We start from the raw sequence: 16,252 nt of genomic DNA, 5'->3' as shown, positions 1-16,252 counted from the left end.
AAATAGGAGCCTCCCTGTGTAGGCAGAACAAAGGCAAAGAGGAATTAAGATCTTAAAATCACAAGTATGTTCACAGACCTTCTTCCGTGAAAGCCTATAGTGATTTTATGATTGTGGGGGGGTGGGGAGAGCAGTTTCTGTCCAATTCAACTATTCTACCTCCCTTCACTTCCACACCTGTCCCTAACCCTCTTCTCCTATGCTCTCCTGGCTGCAGCAAGTCTCCATTGTAATCTGATCTGCCAACACCTCCTTAAGAGCAGCTTCTCCTCCCTTTGGCTCAGAAAAAGTGGTATCTTGGTATCACTCTGGCTTGGTATTAGTGCTCACAGGTGGAATCCTAAGTCTGACATACTGATCACACCTACATTTCACAACCAATTAGAGATCTCAGAGGAAATCCTGACAGTATAGGGGTGGTCTCATTGAACATTAAGACTACCATTGAATTATACTGTCTCATTGACAGTATACCAGTTCATTGAACAAACTCTCTTAACCAAGGATAGGAAAATCCTTTCTAAAAAGGTGATTTCAGGAAAGAACAGCCTTTCCTGAGAGAGGGATGGGGACAGGATATTAGGTAGTATTTAGTGGCTTCAGAGTGCCTACAGGTAAAGTCTGAAAACCCAGACCACCAAGACTTGGGTGCCCAATTTTAGGGGGCCTTTAGTCCCCCAACTCATTTGTCACTAAAGGACTTTACTGACTTTTACAGGAATGAATGAGTTAACCTGTGCATCTAAGTTAGGCTATTTATACAGCTGCCCTTAGCACACCACTGTGCACCTAGGAAGAAGGGAAGGATTTTGCCTATTGTACAGATGAACAACAAAGCAGAGAGCAGATTTAGTGACTTGCAAAAAATGTCAGAAGAGGATACTAGAGGTCTTCATGTCCAGTACCTAGCCTGGCACAATTCTTCCTTCTCCAGGTTAAATCTCTACTGGTAGATTCTTAAGTCCCCCCGGATTTTTCCACTGGCCTTTGCTGCCCACCAAGAACTGCTGTGCACTGTTAACAGCTACCTTTTTCCACCCTGGAAAATGGTGGGATGCAGAATAGGTGAAGCAAGGCATAAAATTTAGTATTTTCCAAGTGTCTGGGAATCTTCTTAAACGCTTGTTCTACATCAGTTCAGAAGAAATCTCTTCCCTAGACGGGCTCTGCATGCACCACTCAGGCAAGGGGAACCTTCTAAGCCATTAGGCAATTTGTGAGGGCCAGAGGAGAGTGGGATCCTGCTCCAGTGAGATTCTTTCCTCCTCCAAGCTACTGCTGCTTGAGGTATTGGCCCTTTCATCTCTCTTGTACCTGGGTAGCCATTCCAATCAAGCACAGATGTCTGGGTCAAAACAAGATTTCCTGCAGCTTCAGATTAAGAAGGAAGTGGGATGAGGTAGGCTTTCATGCCAGCCTCCTAGAGGAATGAAACAAATATCCTGGGGTTCAGTTATTCAGCATGAAGTAGGCAGCATACCAGCAACGCTGGCACCCAGCTTGTCTCCTACCCCCTGCCATGCCACATAGCAATGCTGTCCTCAAAAGGGGATGGGCAGGAAGGAAAAGCAGCATCAAATGCATCCACATCAGAATTCATGCTGGAGTTTGTGAAGATACTTTACAGCTAATAAGCACAAAGTTTCACAAAAACACAGCCTCCTCAGAGGAGAAAGGATGCTGGTAATATAGAGAAGACTGCACAGAGGTAGGGAAGGTCTGAGTGTTCTGGGGAAAGCTTTTGTTCTTATGATGGGTGATGGGCAGGCAAGGATCCCAGGAGAAGAGGTTCTTTGTTAAGGTCCAAGATGCTGTGGTAAGGTGCATGAGACTTGGTTTCTCTCAGGTTAGATTCTGCAAGGATTTAAAATACAAGGTTCCTAGACATTTCCACAAAACTATCCCTCCAGTGGTTTAGACCGCCCCCAGTACTAAGTCCACTGGCTGCAAGAGCTCTCTTTATCACCAAAGGCTGTACCTTGGACCACCATTAACCTCTCACATTGGGCAGCCTGGGCTGGTGAGTCAGGGCTCAGACTGCAGAGTCCTGCCCGTCATATGGCCAAGTATGCTGCTGTGAAAACACAACTGGCTCTGCTGTCACAAATGGAGTGTGTTCTCCTTCACAGATCACTGCTTCATGCTTGGGAGTGCTGCCAGATGGGGAATAGAGAAAGGCATCTCCATTTCAGGGAGGCTGCAAGAGTGCATTTTTAAGGGACAAGGACCAAGGAAGAGAGAGACTACACTTCAGTCGCAATGTTTTCTTTTCCACTCCTATCTCAACAGACCAGCATTTAGTCCAGAATCCCTACAAGCAGAACTCCCATAAGGACAGGGAAGGGGGAAGGGGGAGTCAGTTGCAGACAGGGCCTGAACAGGTCTGTTCCCGGTAGGGATGTCAAGGACAGTCCACTTCTCAAAAGAGGGATTCTCTAAAACAGGAGTGGCCAACCCATGGCTCTGGAGTCCAAACTTCCAAGTCCAAACTGAGTAATGTGCTCGCTGCGAGCAGTCACGTGATGTGATGACTATGGAAGCCAGTCTCTGTGTGCTTGTGCAAAGATTCAAGGCGACACATATTAACTTCTGAAGAGCCACATGTGGCTCCAGAGCCACAGGATGGCCACCCCGCTCTAAAATGGGTAAGAGGAGCACCACAAGTGCCTCACTGATACTGTGCAGGGAACTCGGAGGCTCTCAGCATAGCGTTATCCTGCCCATTGCCATGAAGAAGCAGTGCTGCCTCCCCTAGCAGCTCCAACACAAAGCGCATCTGTGCTGTAGCCAAGAACTCCCCAACAGCTTGAGCCAAGCTGCATTTGTGAAAGTCCTGGAGCTGTTGAGCAACTTCTACCAAGAAAGGGACCTTATAAAAGCAGATGTTTTGAGAACTGCAGCTGTTAGGCCCATCCCAGCAGATGCTTGGGCTTAAAGCCTCCTACTTATGAAGGGAAAAGGCAGAAGTCCTAGCGCCTTTCCCATCTCCATCCCTAGTCAGGAAGCCACTCTCAGCAAACTGCTTTTTAGCTCCTGGTGCTTTCCACTGAATGGGAGAGAAGAAAGGAAGGTCACTGTGCCCTTCACAGCACAGCAGGAAGAGGGAGCCTGCCAGTCCTGAACAATGACTTCTCACCCTGAACACACCATTTGGGCAAATATTGTGCAGCACAGCAGCTACCCAGTTCCTCCGAGAGCTCAAGCTGCCTGCTGAACAGCAGAACTAGGTCAGTCTGCATCAACAGCAACCTTCAAGGCAGCCTTTTGCCCCCTCTACTGAGCCTAGTGGTCACCTCTTGTGCCCTCATGCTCACAAGACTGCCACAAGACAACATAGTGCCTGAATGCATTTTCCTTGACATGCTAGGTATTCAGGGTACTAGTCTCCTGTATTACTGCCTCAAAGAGGTACAGCCACAGGACTTCTGGATTTCCAGGGCAACTAAAATAAGAACAAAGAACCAGGGTCTGAAGTCACCTCCTCTGACTCAAGTCATCTTAGCAGTGTGGCAACATCCTGAGCAAGCTGTGAGGAGTAGTACCGATGGGGATCGTTTGCTCTTTGTTTGAAAGCTAATGTTGCCCTTAAACCATTTCTCAGAAAACTATGATTTAAGCATTTCCACTTGTGCAGAAAAGGATGGAAGAGATCACATCTTGGCTCAACACTAACCCTTAAAAGGTCTACGGCCAAAGCCAGCTCCTACTCCATCACCCAAAGTTACCTGTGTGAGAATGCAACTAGGACCTGGGTCCTGCTGCCAACTCAGGCAGTGGATAGGCGTAATTTTGAGTGGCTTTAAAAAGGGAGGGGGAGTTGCAAGTCAGGAGAGTGCCTCAGTTATTGGTGTCTGCATGTTCATACAATAATATATGCAAGCTAATTTGCTTTAGCCTCAATAAAACAAGTCAAAACAGTATTTCTCCACAATGCTAGTGGAGCATGAGAATGTAGCAGTAATACTGGAACAACTTATATCAGTATAAGTTACATCTGCTCACACACTCTAGTCCGTCCCTGGTCTAAAATGGGAGGAGATTGTCACACTTGCCCTACACAGGCTCATTTTTCAGGAATCACTTATCCCAAAGGGGGAATCTTGCTCTGAGCCGCTTCCTTTTCCTTTCTCCCTCTTTGGTTTCAGTTTGACAGATTCCGGCCCTGCAGAGTTTGTGCTAGAGAAGCCACTTCAGGAAAATAATTACCTGTGCCGAGGAGACAACTTACAATTTCACCTCATTATATTTGTTGGGGGATTCTTAGCACGGAAGATACTGCAGCAAGAAAGTCAGAGATATGACACAGGATACCAGGCTGCAGGACACCCTGGCTTCTCAGCTCACATAGCTGTTGGTGACCACTGGAGACAGATGTCAAACTACGTGGACCACAGGCACTGCCAGCCTAGATCAATCTTGATATCTGACAAGGAACCCCCTCTTTCAATGCTTTCCAGCCCTCAGGCTCTCAGTCAGTTATTAAGGGTGGGAGGCATGGAGTACAAAGTATGATGTAATTTAGCTCAGACATGTCTGGCTGCACTCTTACCTGGCTCTGAAGCTCACTCTGCTGCTTTAGGCGCAGATTCTCTGGAGTGTCGGCCACCATGGTGAAGGACTGCTTCGGGTAGTGTCTGAGAGGAGACAAGAGAGCCGGTCAACTGTTAGACATGCCAGATGGGCTTTGGGACACCAGAGGTAGCACCCACATTGTATACACTTCTCAGTTACTCCTTCCCCTTCAGCCTTGAGATCACCCAGGACTGAACAGGCCTGAAACCTTTTGGTCCTAGGAGGCTGGTCCCCTATTTCAGGGTTTTCCAACCTTTTCCATTAATAAAAAACTTTTGTGGCACACCTGTTAAGGCATTCCCCATCCTCATACCTATTGTAGCTCATTGCCATGGCAAAACTCTGCAGCACACTTGTTCATTTCTGATGGCACACTTCTGTGCCACAGCACACTGGTTGGGAATCACTGCCCTATTTAAAAAATTCAGCCGGAGCACATCACAGGAGGTAGGGCACCAATACCAGCAGCTGGGTAGAGTTCTCAGTCCTCAGAGCTGCTAGTCTGGTGCCTTTCACCTGTAGTTAGTTTACTGGACAAAAACAGTTATCTTTTTAAAAACAATAATAAAAAAAGATGCCCCCCACCCCCTCAGTGTGAACGCACCTCTCCACCCCTTCTAAGGCAGGAAAGAAACCTGGATATCTGGAATGAGCCCTTCTTAAAAGGCCTTCAATTTTCTATTATGGTAACACTAGTCCAGATTTTAATATTAAGATCTGGTCTATGGAGACTACCTCATTTTAACTATTTAAGTGGGAAGGAATAACACTTTTTATTCAAGTCAGAGCAGTACAATCCCCTAGTTTTGCTGTTGGACTAATATAAAGGAGTCTTATTCTGTATCCTCTACAGGAATAGTTACACTGATTAAATTATGCCAGTATGGTAGCATCTAAACAGGGTGGGGAGATGGGGAAGAAATGTTATACTGCTCAACAATATTGGTATGTAGTTCAAGCAGTACGACTTGTGTTTAGCACATTGTCAAGACTCGTCTAGCATGGGAGTGCTGTACACAGAATGCTATCCTGCTTGGCAGCAAGCCCACTGCTATTATTTTGGAGTGCTGTATAGTAATCTCAGAATGGTGCACACAGCCACAGCTGTATACAACACAAATTAGCAGTTAGAGGAACTCAAGTACCAACTGAGAGCAACTGCTGAATCCAGCAACTGGAAGACAAGGATGCTGCTACACTTCCTTTCCCACAGCAGAAGGACTCACAGTCTTGTCTGGAATCTCTTATGTGAATAGGACTGAGTCATGAGTGAAGTTAAAGCTAAAAAGGCTAGACAGGTACACTGTATAGCTGGGCATACTCCAAGCAAGACCTGAGCAACAGATTAAGACTGTGGTTCTAGTCCAGAGATCAAGATGCCTTGGCTCTCCAGCCATTTAGCTTGGAAAAATACAATTGTGGCAGGCACATACAGTATATACCAAGAAACTGATTCTTTGGCTATTAGTCACACAGTTCATGAACAAGCACAACTCTCCACTGCATGCGTAGTCACGTTTAGTCCAGTCTAAAATGCAATAAGCTAGTTCACATTACAAATGCTTTGAAACTCGACTGCTAACAGACCTAGTCTGGGGCACTTCTTTGCCCTCATACCTGGGGAAGTGGTGTAGTGCTGGTCTGGGGAGTAGAGAACTGCAAGACTAGGGTCTCTTTGCACTGCCTTGAAGTCAGTGGTTGTCCAGTGCAACTGTTCCACATACAGAGCTCCTTGAGAAACCTAGGACTTAAGACAAGGCAATATTTGCCTCCATGGGATCACAGAGAAACTCTTCACATTCCACTGAAGCATTTAGATTGAGACATTTGAGACTCAGCGCTGCATCCATAGCTTTTCTTGTATCAAAAAGGATCAGAGGATTTTCCAGGACAAAAGAAAGGGATGGGTAGACCGAATAACTGAAGAGAAGCACGAGTGCTTTCCATTACAGCAGGACTCCTGTGTTTAGGGGCAGAGTTAGAAACAGACTTCAAAACTTTGGGAAACAGTCACTTCCCACTTGCGTCTCCTCCATCTTGCCAAGCTGTGTGAGAAGGCCATTTGGGTACATCCAACCCTTGTGAAATAAAGTGCTACGAGAGCCCAGGAAGAGAGCTGCTAAGGAAAACGCCTTTCCACACATATCATCACATGGGATCAAGCTGTGTGTTTTAGGGCAACATTCAGCTGTTTTACTTAAGTAGCATGGTCATAATCGGCATGAGTTAAACTCCCCATAGCACTAGCTCTGAAGAAAACAGTCCTCATGTCAAACCAACTCACTGTGAATGGACACAGAAACTGACCCCATTTCTAATGAAAGCTTCAAAAAGGAGGAGGGGGGTGGGAGGTCTTTAAAAAGTCTCCCTGTGGAATGTTAAGCCTTTGTTGCAGCACTGAGATCTTAATTCCACAGTGGCAGGCCAGTAGGGACTTTCTTGTCCCTAAATCCCAGGCTTTCTGTAGCCTCCAACTCCACTCCCCAAACACTAAAGCCAGCCAAGTCTGGGAAAGATTGGATGGGAGAGGGAAGATAAGGAGGGCTGAAATAGGGCCAACTCCTGACCTAGTTACAACAGCACTTGGGAGACTTAGCAGATGCACACATTTGGGTCCCCTATCTATAGAGGTTAACCCACAGAGAGAGAGTCTACAGATTAAGCATCCTGACAGCACAGATCCATTTACACTGTAGTTTGTAATCAGGCAGAGGATCTAGTTACAGATGCATCATACAGCAGTGTAAGCTTGAGGCTGAGAGTCAGGCAAGGGATCCATCAGAGCAGTTGCAGTACTCTGCAACCTATAGCATAGTGAACATCCCCACCTCAGACTGGCTATCATGTGGTCTGTCAACAACACTTCAGAATTAAGTGCAAGTCTTCAACCAGATAGAAAGCAGAGTTCTTCCTAGCTGACAACTGTTGCTTTTGCATAGTTCTGTCCTGCACCAGGACAGCAAGAGACCAAACCACAGGCCATTGCTCCACTTCCTGTAAGAACAGAATATACCTGAGTAGAGCAACAGTGCAGGAAACTCATGATTAAAAATAGATTCCTGCTCAAGTGCTCAGGGAAAAAGAGAAAGCAACAAGCAACAGCATGCCTTTTTCTCCCCTCCTCCAGTACCATGGTGTGATCTAAGTCACAGCCCCTCCACCACTCCTTTAAACAGTTGTCCAAGAAGGGGCAGCAGACCGTCTTAATTCACCAGCCAGCCATGCCCGAAACAAAATCCTGCCACCAGGCAAAGTCATAAACAGGCTGCACCCTGTCAGCAAAGACATGGAAGCCTGCTGGCTCAACTGAGAATAGACATTAACATAGGGAGTGACTTCGAGGCCCGAGGCACAAGAAATTGTTTTCCACCTCCAGAAACAACATTTTTGCTTGCAAGTGACAGGTAGACACGTCAGGACACCAGCCACCCAGAGCCCTGCCAGTCCCAGTTTCCAGGCCAACCAGGAACAGAGAAATATGTCCCTGTCCAGACAGGAAAAAAAATCTGCTTATTGGTCTGCATGTACCCCTCCCCCACCACTAGTCTGGCTTTAGGAAAGGCTAAAGAGCGGGCACCAGTTCTACAGCATTTCCAGACCACTAACGGCTTAAAAAAAGGGGGGGGGGGCGTTATTTTAATCCCAATTCAGATTAATCGGATCGGATATATGTATTACTCATGCAGACTCCACCATTCCCTACTTGAGCCCTACAGGCACAGCTACAGAGTTTCTGAACACAATACAAGTGTCAGGGCATGCTGTTTGCCGAGCTGTGCCCTGCACGGCAGTACACAGGAACTTTACTCCAGCTCAGACTACAAAGCAGATTTTTCCAGAGATCTCAGTTCCCCTCAAAAACAATGGGTGCAGCTGGGTGAGACTAGTACTTCTGCCTCTCGCAACTTCATTTGATTTAAAAAAAAAAAAAAAATGAGAGCGAGAGAGAGAGAAGTTGGGGGAGGGGTGAAGGGTGGTGTTCGGGTTGTTTTGTTTCATTTTGTTTTTTGGACAGCTCAGTCATGATTTCTAAGCACTTGCCACTTCCAGAGGGAATGCAAGGTGAATAGGATTAAGCCTGTTTTCGATTCCACATTATCCATACTTGCCTGCAGCTGTGTTACATGCTTGTTAAAATGCTTGGCACATTGTTTAGGTAGATGCCCCCAGCAGGGAACCTTACCAGGAATATTTAAATAAAATAAAAACTAACATTGCGCACTTGAGGACTGAATCTGTGCCAGCAGCCGTCCAACTGCTATTGCTAGCATGTGGATAAACATTTCCCTTGGCTTCGCGCAAAGGAGGGCTTTATCTACATGCTAACCTAGGGGAATGCTCAGCTAGAACAGATCTCAGACCTAAAAGGCCACACAAATGTATGGAAAGAGACTGTGGTAACAACAGACTTCAATGCATTTACAAATCAGTTTTAGTCCTAGCAAGGAGAGGACCTAAAAAAGGGCATGGACAGATTTAAATAGGGAAACGGAAGAGAAAAACAAAAAAAAGGAACCAACTAATAGTTTCAGGTATTGCACAGGAGCAGGTCTGATGGTGATGCTGATAAAAAGGGTTCTACTGAGTGCCCTCATTGCTCCCTCCATTGGAAGGCCCTGACCCACACACTGTCTAGTGGACATTACCAAGGTAGAAAGCTCTGTCCCTACAACACTATGCAGAAGGAAAACTAACCTCCCCACAAGGCTTCAGAGGATGAAACTGAAGTAGTGGCATTAGTACCCAGACACCAGGCTGTAGGCAGGGACAAGGAAACCCTCCTCTCCGCTGCTTGGAATGCAGACTGCACTGAATCTTTGAAAGGCTCTTGGTGCAAAGGTCAGAGTACTCCATTTTTCTGCTTCAGATTGAAAACTGCAAGTTTCCTGCTAGAAGCAAGCCGCTGTTTGGCTTTTACCGCAGCAATTAGGACCTAATGAGCAGTAGGGTTAATCCAATGATTATGCTACCCCAGTTTATTAGGGCAGAAGAGGACAGGAGCCTTCTTCGCCTGCTTTTACTTCCATTATTGTACACATCTGGAGCCTTATCCCAAAGTCCCTTGAAGTCATTGCCCAATTCATACCAAATACCAAGGTGTTCCCAGCTCAATGATTTGGAGCTGTAAGTTTTCCAAGAAGGCCTGCTTTTAATGCTGATGAGTGCAGTTTAACTCACTCAGATCCAAAACTTCCTAGGAAGAGAGTCACGATCAATTCTCTGTTGATAAGGTTAGCATAGGCCCCAAAGTAGCTCCAAACCTTCACATCTTCATTGCAGTCATCCTGAAGACAGGCTTTTCCTGGGCAGTCCCTTATCTGGGCCTGTCATCAGGACAGGAATCAAATTTAGCTTCTCTTAGGATACCAAGCAGGACTGAAGTAGCCCCAGTACTGCTAGCTTTGCTGTGTACACATCTACTAAGCTATATCTGAAGATGTCCATTGAGTCCCATTAAAAACACTCTTCACTTTCCAAAGAAGGGTGCACCCCCAACCTCAAAACTCAGGCCTTCCTGATAAACAGAATGAGGAAAGGAAGTCTGCCCTATAAAAACTTAAGAGGAAGAAACCTTTACAAGCTGGCTAGGAGAACTGCTTTACTACATACAGTATGATATAGGTTCCACATGAAGAAGTGCAATTTAAAAGAAACACTATTTCCACACACCAGCAACACAGAGCTCCATTTATGGTTTGCTCATAGCCTGTAAGCTCCATGCTATCTGCTAGTGCAGAGAGCCTAATCATTATGTTTCTATGGCAACCACATCTGATGCTCTGGGCATGCTAATGTAAGAGCGCTTCCAAATAGTGGCCTCTGGCTGTGGGTGCAACAGAAGTTGTGGTCACAGAAAGGATTGAAAACAAACAGAAATGCAGTTTCTGCCTAACAGAACTGAAATCCTCTCTTGTGAAGCTAGGTCATATTTTACTGGTCTGCTCAATATCCCTTCCCCCACCCCAAACCAGGAGACATGAAGGTCAGGGTACTGATATAGGTGGGTCTCACTCCCCTCCTCCTTGCCAAGACACCATTACAAGCAGCCCTTGGTATAGACTATAGAGCATCATCACAGGGAGGAGATATTGCTCATGATGCTACCACTGAATTGTGGAAAAACATACCAGACACATTTCAGAGCACGTACATTTTCCTCGCATCCATTTCAGCATATTCTGCCAAGCAGTCTGACAAAAGAGAGCTTGTGAAGGTGAGGGCTGGCTGCATCAAGGAACCAGGGTCTATGCATATTCCATATAGCCAGCCCTAGCATAGCTTATGGCCTCTTCTTAAAAGTCCAGTTTCCTGTGTGGCTCTGCCAACTGTATGGAAGAGACAACTTCATCCTTTACCGACACCTACAAATGAAAGTGGTGGGGGAGTGCAAGGGCTCTTTTTTTTAAAAAAAAAAGAGGATTCCAGGAAGACAGCCAATATGCCTACCACTGCGCATTTTCAGGGAAGGCTACTGCAGCTAATCAAGCCAAAGTAAGAGGTCAGTCTTACAGGTGGAGAAAGGGAAATTGATAAATATTTACCCCAAAGCTATGGGAGAGGAGGACAGCTCAGGGATGGACTTCAGAACTGCTTAACTCTTGGTTATATTCAACAAAATAAATAAGTAAAACTATGTTGCCTCATGACCGTGGGAAGCAGCTTCTTCCTATGGGCAGTTTTTCTGGTTTGGTCATGAATATACAAAAATAACGAAGCTGGTGCTTGTTCATTAGTATACTCTTGAATGCAGATCACAAATAAGAGATATGGGGATGACCAAGAGAGAACAGCCATTTCAGCCCTTTGGCACTATGACAGGGATTTAGTGATTTAGAGTAGTGACTCTAGCTACTCACTAGAAGGAATCAGTGCTTCCCATTGCTTAGCCAATATCCTTGGAACAAGACAGAAAAACTCTCATATGCATGAGAATTAGCCACTGTAATAGGCAGCAATAAATTACATCTTAATGAAAAGCACCGGATGAGCTGCCTTGGTTCAGAGAAGAGAGTCCACAAGATAGTATTCATGCAAACTCTATTCTTCCCATCCTGCACCCTCAACACCTGTGGGATTTATAGAGCGGTCAGGTCTGTCCCTCTCTGCTTTGGGTGGTCTGTCTCATGGTTATGGTGGGAAAAAGCTATGGACTGTTTCTTCTGCTTGAAATCAGAAGCCAAGGACCAGAGTAGTCAGTGTGCCTATCACTGCTGTAACCATGAAAGGGCCTGCTCTTAGCAGAAAGGAGTCCTATTACATTTCAGAAGAAAAGACAACAATTCACCCAAAGCTCTGCAATTTATGAAAATAACATGATGCAGTGACCTGTGACTGCAAGGAACTCTACTCATGTAGACTGCCTAGATGCAGGGTCACTCTTCTTTGCCTAGAAGATGCCTATATGAAACCAAGCGTTCCACTAGGTGCTTGGGTCTCCACTGTGAGATCTTTTATAAGCAGCAGAGATATATCCCACCACCAGATCCAAAAGAAGTTGTGCAGCAAGCTTAGACTGGTGTGGTTAACTGGGCCACTATTCTCGGCACTGAACTGAACTCTGAGAAATTTAAGTATGTTGCATCCTGGCTAGATGATGCTGACAGAGGTTAGAAACAAGGGTCTTGGACTACAGCCTACTTCATGCTTAATCTGGATCAATTTCTTTCCCTCCCACATCCCATTAACAGAGCACTGCTGGCCAACATAAGCATACATAACCAAGTAACAATGCCTCAGAAACAGTTAGAAAAGGATTGGGGGGGGGAGAAGAAACAGACCAAAAGGTGCTGGATCATAAGATTTAAAACCTTCCCTTATTGGAGAAAGTTTCAGGATTTCTCCAGAAAGGAGAAATCCAGACAGCTGAGAAGGCAGGGGAAGCTGCTTAAATGCAGTCATTTTTCTAACTGAAAGGAAATAATTAGTCCCACGCACCCTCAGAGGTGACATTTGTGTAAAGTCTGCTGCTAAGTGATAGCAGCTCAGACAAAAATATTAACCTTTTCTATAGTATGAGGGAGACAGCTGATCCACCCAGAAGCTAAATCAACATCATAGCAGAAGTATTAGATTCTACTCCTGGTCCTACCAACTCCATGTTATCTTAGGGCAGGGGCGGGCAATTATTCTAAGCAGAGGGCCGCTTACTGTGTTTTGACAAGCCATTGAGGGCCACATGACAGGCAGCCCAGGGCAGATTAATATTAATTTTCTAAATTTTTAGGGGCCCCGTGGGCCAGATAAAGTGGCCTGGCAGGCCACATCCAGCCCCCAGGCCACATTTTGCCCACCCCGTCTTAGGGGCAGGATACTTTGCTTCTCATTTTCCTAGTAGCCAAACAGAGATAAGTCATCTTAGCCCCATCCAGCTCAAAAAGTGTTGTTAGTAGGGGAGTGTGAAGAGGGAACTAGAGCTAATGAACTGAGCTTCTTCCAGGGATCTTGGAATGGAAGCTGCTACGTAATCCATAGTTCTGGAAACACTTCTACAGCAGCTGGACAGGTAATTTTAACACTGAGATGCTGTCCAAGAATGAGCTACAGCAGGAATAGTGAGCACATGCCAAGACCTCCCAGCCTGGCAACTCAACAGCTGCTTTATCAGCAACACTGAGACAGATTATTTTAATGATATAGTGCTACTGATTAAGAGAAGCCTGCCACTCTGGTCTCTGGGGCAGTGCCAACAGCTAGCCAGTGGGATTTGTCTCACTCTTCAGGCCTCTTGGATGGATGTCAGCAGTCACTGCTGATACTCGATTAGTGTTTAATGAATCGGACAAATAGGATGCCCCCAAATCCCCTGCCACAGGGGGCTGCTGTCGGATTCAGTGAGTAGTATTTAAATATATAGGGCACAGACACACATGACAAAGTAGAGCCTCAATGCTCAATCCAGCCTTTTCCCTCTCCAGGTTTGCATCTTTGTCCAGGACTGATACAGCAACAGCCCCTTAATCCACAGCTCCCTGAGATCTAGGATGATTATATACAAGCAAGAGAGATTAAAGAGCCTCCCCAGCCCTCATCCACCATAAATGCAATGAAACATAAGTCAGCTTAGAGGGGACAAGAAAGTGTTCTCACAAGGGGAGACAAATCTCCATCCCACCTAGTGATGATCAGTCACCGTTTGCCTGCTCAGGCAACAGATCAGTCATGTCTCCTTTAAAAGCTCACCTCTTCCACCGAGAGGTCTTCTGTGCTGCTGTCTGAGTGTGAATACCAGAGATCATGCTCCATTTGTAATGCAGCAGCACTTCTAATGCAACAGGTACCATCTCTACACAGAACTACAGGGATTGTCTTGCTATAAGCCCAGTAAGTGGGTTTACATCTCCTCTGTGGAAGCTTTACAGCCCAAAGAAGGATTTTAAAAAAAAGCAGATCCTCAGTGAAATTCCCATGTTTAAAAGGAGTCTATTAAACAACTCTGAGCAGAAAAACCAAGTAGATTCTGCAGCAAAATCCAAAGCTACAAGAGTTGTCAGAGGTCTTCAACTTGGAACCATCCAAGTGTTTCTGCTATTGTAAACCACAGGTCCTGGATTAAGACTAGATAAGACTGTTTATTTTGTGCCATTTGACAGCTCCTTGTCTAGCTAGCAATGCTTTCATATGCCCCCAGGGGAGAGAGTCACTTGGATAAACCTTAAGAGCCAAAAAAACCCAAAACACACCCACTGACTGCAGGACTTGGGGCAGGTCCAGGAGGAGAGGTTACTTTTTAAAATTCAGAGGGTCCTTCAAGATTCACTGAGCAGTCTCTTGCTCAGACACCAATCAGAGATGGCCACCTCAATTTCCTCCTAGAGACACCCATCTGCAAGATCAGGCTTCCTGGCCATTCATGAGCCAAGCAGACCCAGCTGGCTTCAGGCCCCCCCAGCCTAGTTTACAGTGCACCCTTTTGACTAAAAATCCAAATAAACATTGAGCATTTATATCCTATCACTTTCCAGATCAGTCCTGTCCTTATAAGGCAGCTCATACATTAGGCAGCTGCTTCCCAGAACAGGAAGCTTCCTTCTTCCCCAACTCAAACAGAGCCAGAGAGAGTGTTTGGACCGTTCCTGCCATCATAGCCTCCACCTTGTTTCGGCACCATTTTTATACCAGGTCAAGGGTAAACACACTACTCTATGACTGAACCATGCTTAGCTCAAATGGTGCAAATATAAAACACCAGTAATGCTGGCCAGCGCAAGGAGGAACTTTTAATAGATCCAGACATCAAAGAGTCCTGTGAGGTTTAGCTCTGGTCTCCTATGGATTTATCTTCCCCACCCCTTTCCAGGCCTAGAATACAGAAGAGCTTCCCTCCAGGGGTGACATTAGTTACCTTTTTACAGCTGTATTAAGACTCCAGTAAAAACAAAGTTAAACAAAGGAAGTAATAGAGTCTGCTTTACCAAGAGAGCCACAGAAGTTCACATCCTGCTGTTCAAAGGGCTCAAGTGTTGCTGATTCTTGGGGACAAAATTTAAAACAAATAGGTTTAAAATGGAAGGGAGGGGGAGAAGAGATAGAAACCCCTCCCTCCACTCTTGCAAGAGCCTGCAAACCTCCAGCTGGACCAAAAGTGGCTGCTGAGAAGGAGGGACGTCAGTTCCTCTAACAGTATTCCAGGGAGAGGGCACCGAGATAGCTGGGCCAGCTCTCCATGTGTACAGCTGCTGCGGGAGAAAAGCATCCGTTTGCAGCCTGCCTGTCTAAACCAGCTGCATTCAAGTCAAGTAGCTTAGAGAACAATATACAATTGCTCTCAAGGTTCTCTTTCTTGCTTCCCACCCCAAACAAACAGCCTGTGGGAAATCAGTGCCATATTAAGGCAATACACTGGAGATAGCTGTGTTTTGCCCCAGGGGGTTCTCAGCTGATGAGGAAAACCACATCCTGCTCTAGGAAGAAGTGAATCCTTGCCCCTAGATTACAAGAGCACTTGTGGTCAACTGCTACTTATTTGCACTCTTCTGGCCCCACCACTGGATAGTCAGTACCAATTAAGACACTGGCTCCTGCCACTCAAACCTTTCCCCCAGGGCAGGGAACAAGCATTGCACTAGCATCTCTTTATTCCCCAGGAAGTTCCAGCTAGGACCAACCATGAAGGATTTAGACTTCTCAGTGCTGTTTTCTGGGTGACCCACCCAACCTGCCAAAAGAGAAAATTCATTGTGGTCTGTCAGTCCTAAGGTTGGGAAGACAACTCTCACTAATCCAGAACAACTCCTTTAAATGGGAGCTGTATTCCACATTTTTGGCAAGGGGGGAGGGAACAAAAAGTGGGGGACAAAGAAATAAAAAAGGGGTCACTTAAGTGAGAAGAGCATTCTTAATTCTCCCACTCCAGAAGTTCCCATACAGAACTTTAAGGTCAACAGGGTTGTTTGATTTCAATATTATTTCTCTCTCCTCCATTCTTCTAACATCTATAACAAGCTCTGCCTGTCCAAGCCCTCTCTTTTCCCCCAGGACACAGGGAGATGCAGACAGTTTCAGCCTCAAACAGCAGGTGAAACAGAGTGAGGATTGATGGCCCTTCCATCAGCAGCAAATTGGAGCTTCGTTATGGGAACAAAATGGGCATCGCAAAGAGGCTGGATTTTTCCATGGGTAGTTTTGGCATCGAGTAGGGATAAGGTGGTCAGAGGAGACCCAAAAAAGTTAACACCCTTTA

General features: G+C 45.8%; 1 protein-coding gene across 1 annotated transcript in view; it reads right to left on the bottom strand.

The window, feature by feature from the left end:
* LASP1 (LIM and SH3 protein 1) overlaps positions 1-16,252 on the bottom strand; it is a 57,072-nt gene that overhangs the window by 21,711 nt on the left and 19,109 nt on the right. Inside the window, exon 3 of the mRNA XM_019550266.1 lies at positions 4,550-4,634. Coding sequence (XP_019405811.1) covers positions 4,550-4,634 — 85 coding nt within the window. The remainder of the gene's footprint in view (positions 1-4,549; positions 4,635-16,252) is intronic.

This window comes from Crocodylus porosus, unplaced genomic scaffold (genome assembly GCF_001723895.1).
Source record: "Crocodylus porosus isolate Cpor-Errol unplaced genomic scaffold, CroPor_comp1, whole genome shotgun sequence".
Classification (NCBI taxonomy): domain Eukaryota; kingdom Metazoa; phylum Chordata; order Crocodylia; family Crocodylidae; genus Crocodylus; species Crocodylus porosus.
This window is presented reverse-complemented; position numbering and strand designations above follow the sequence as displayed.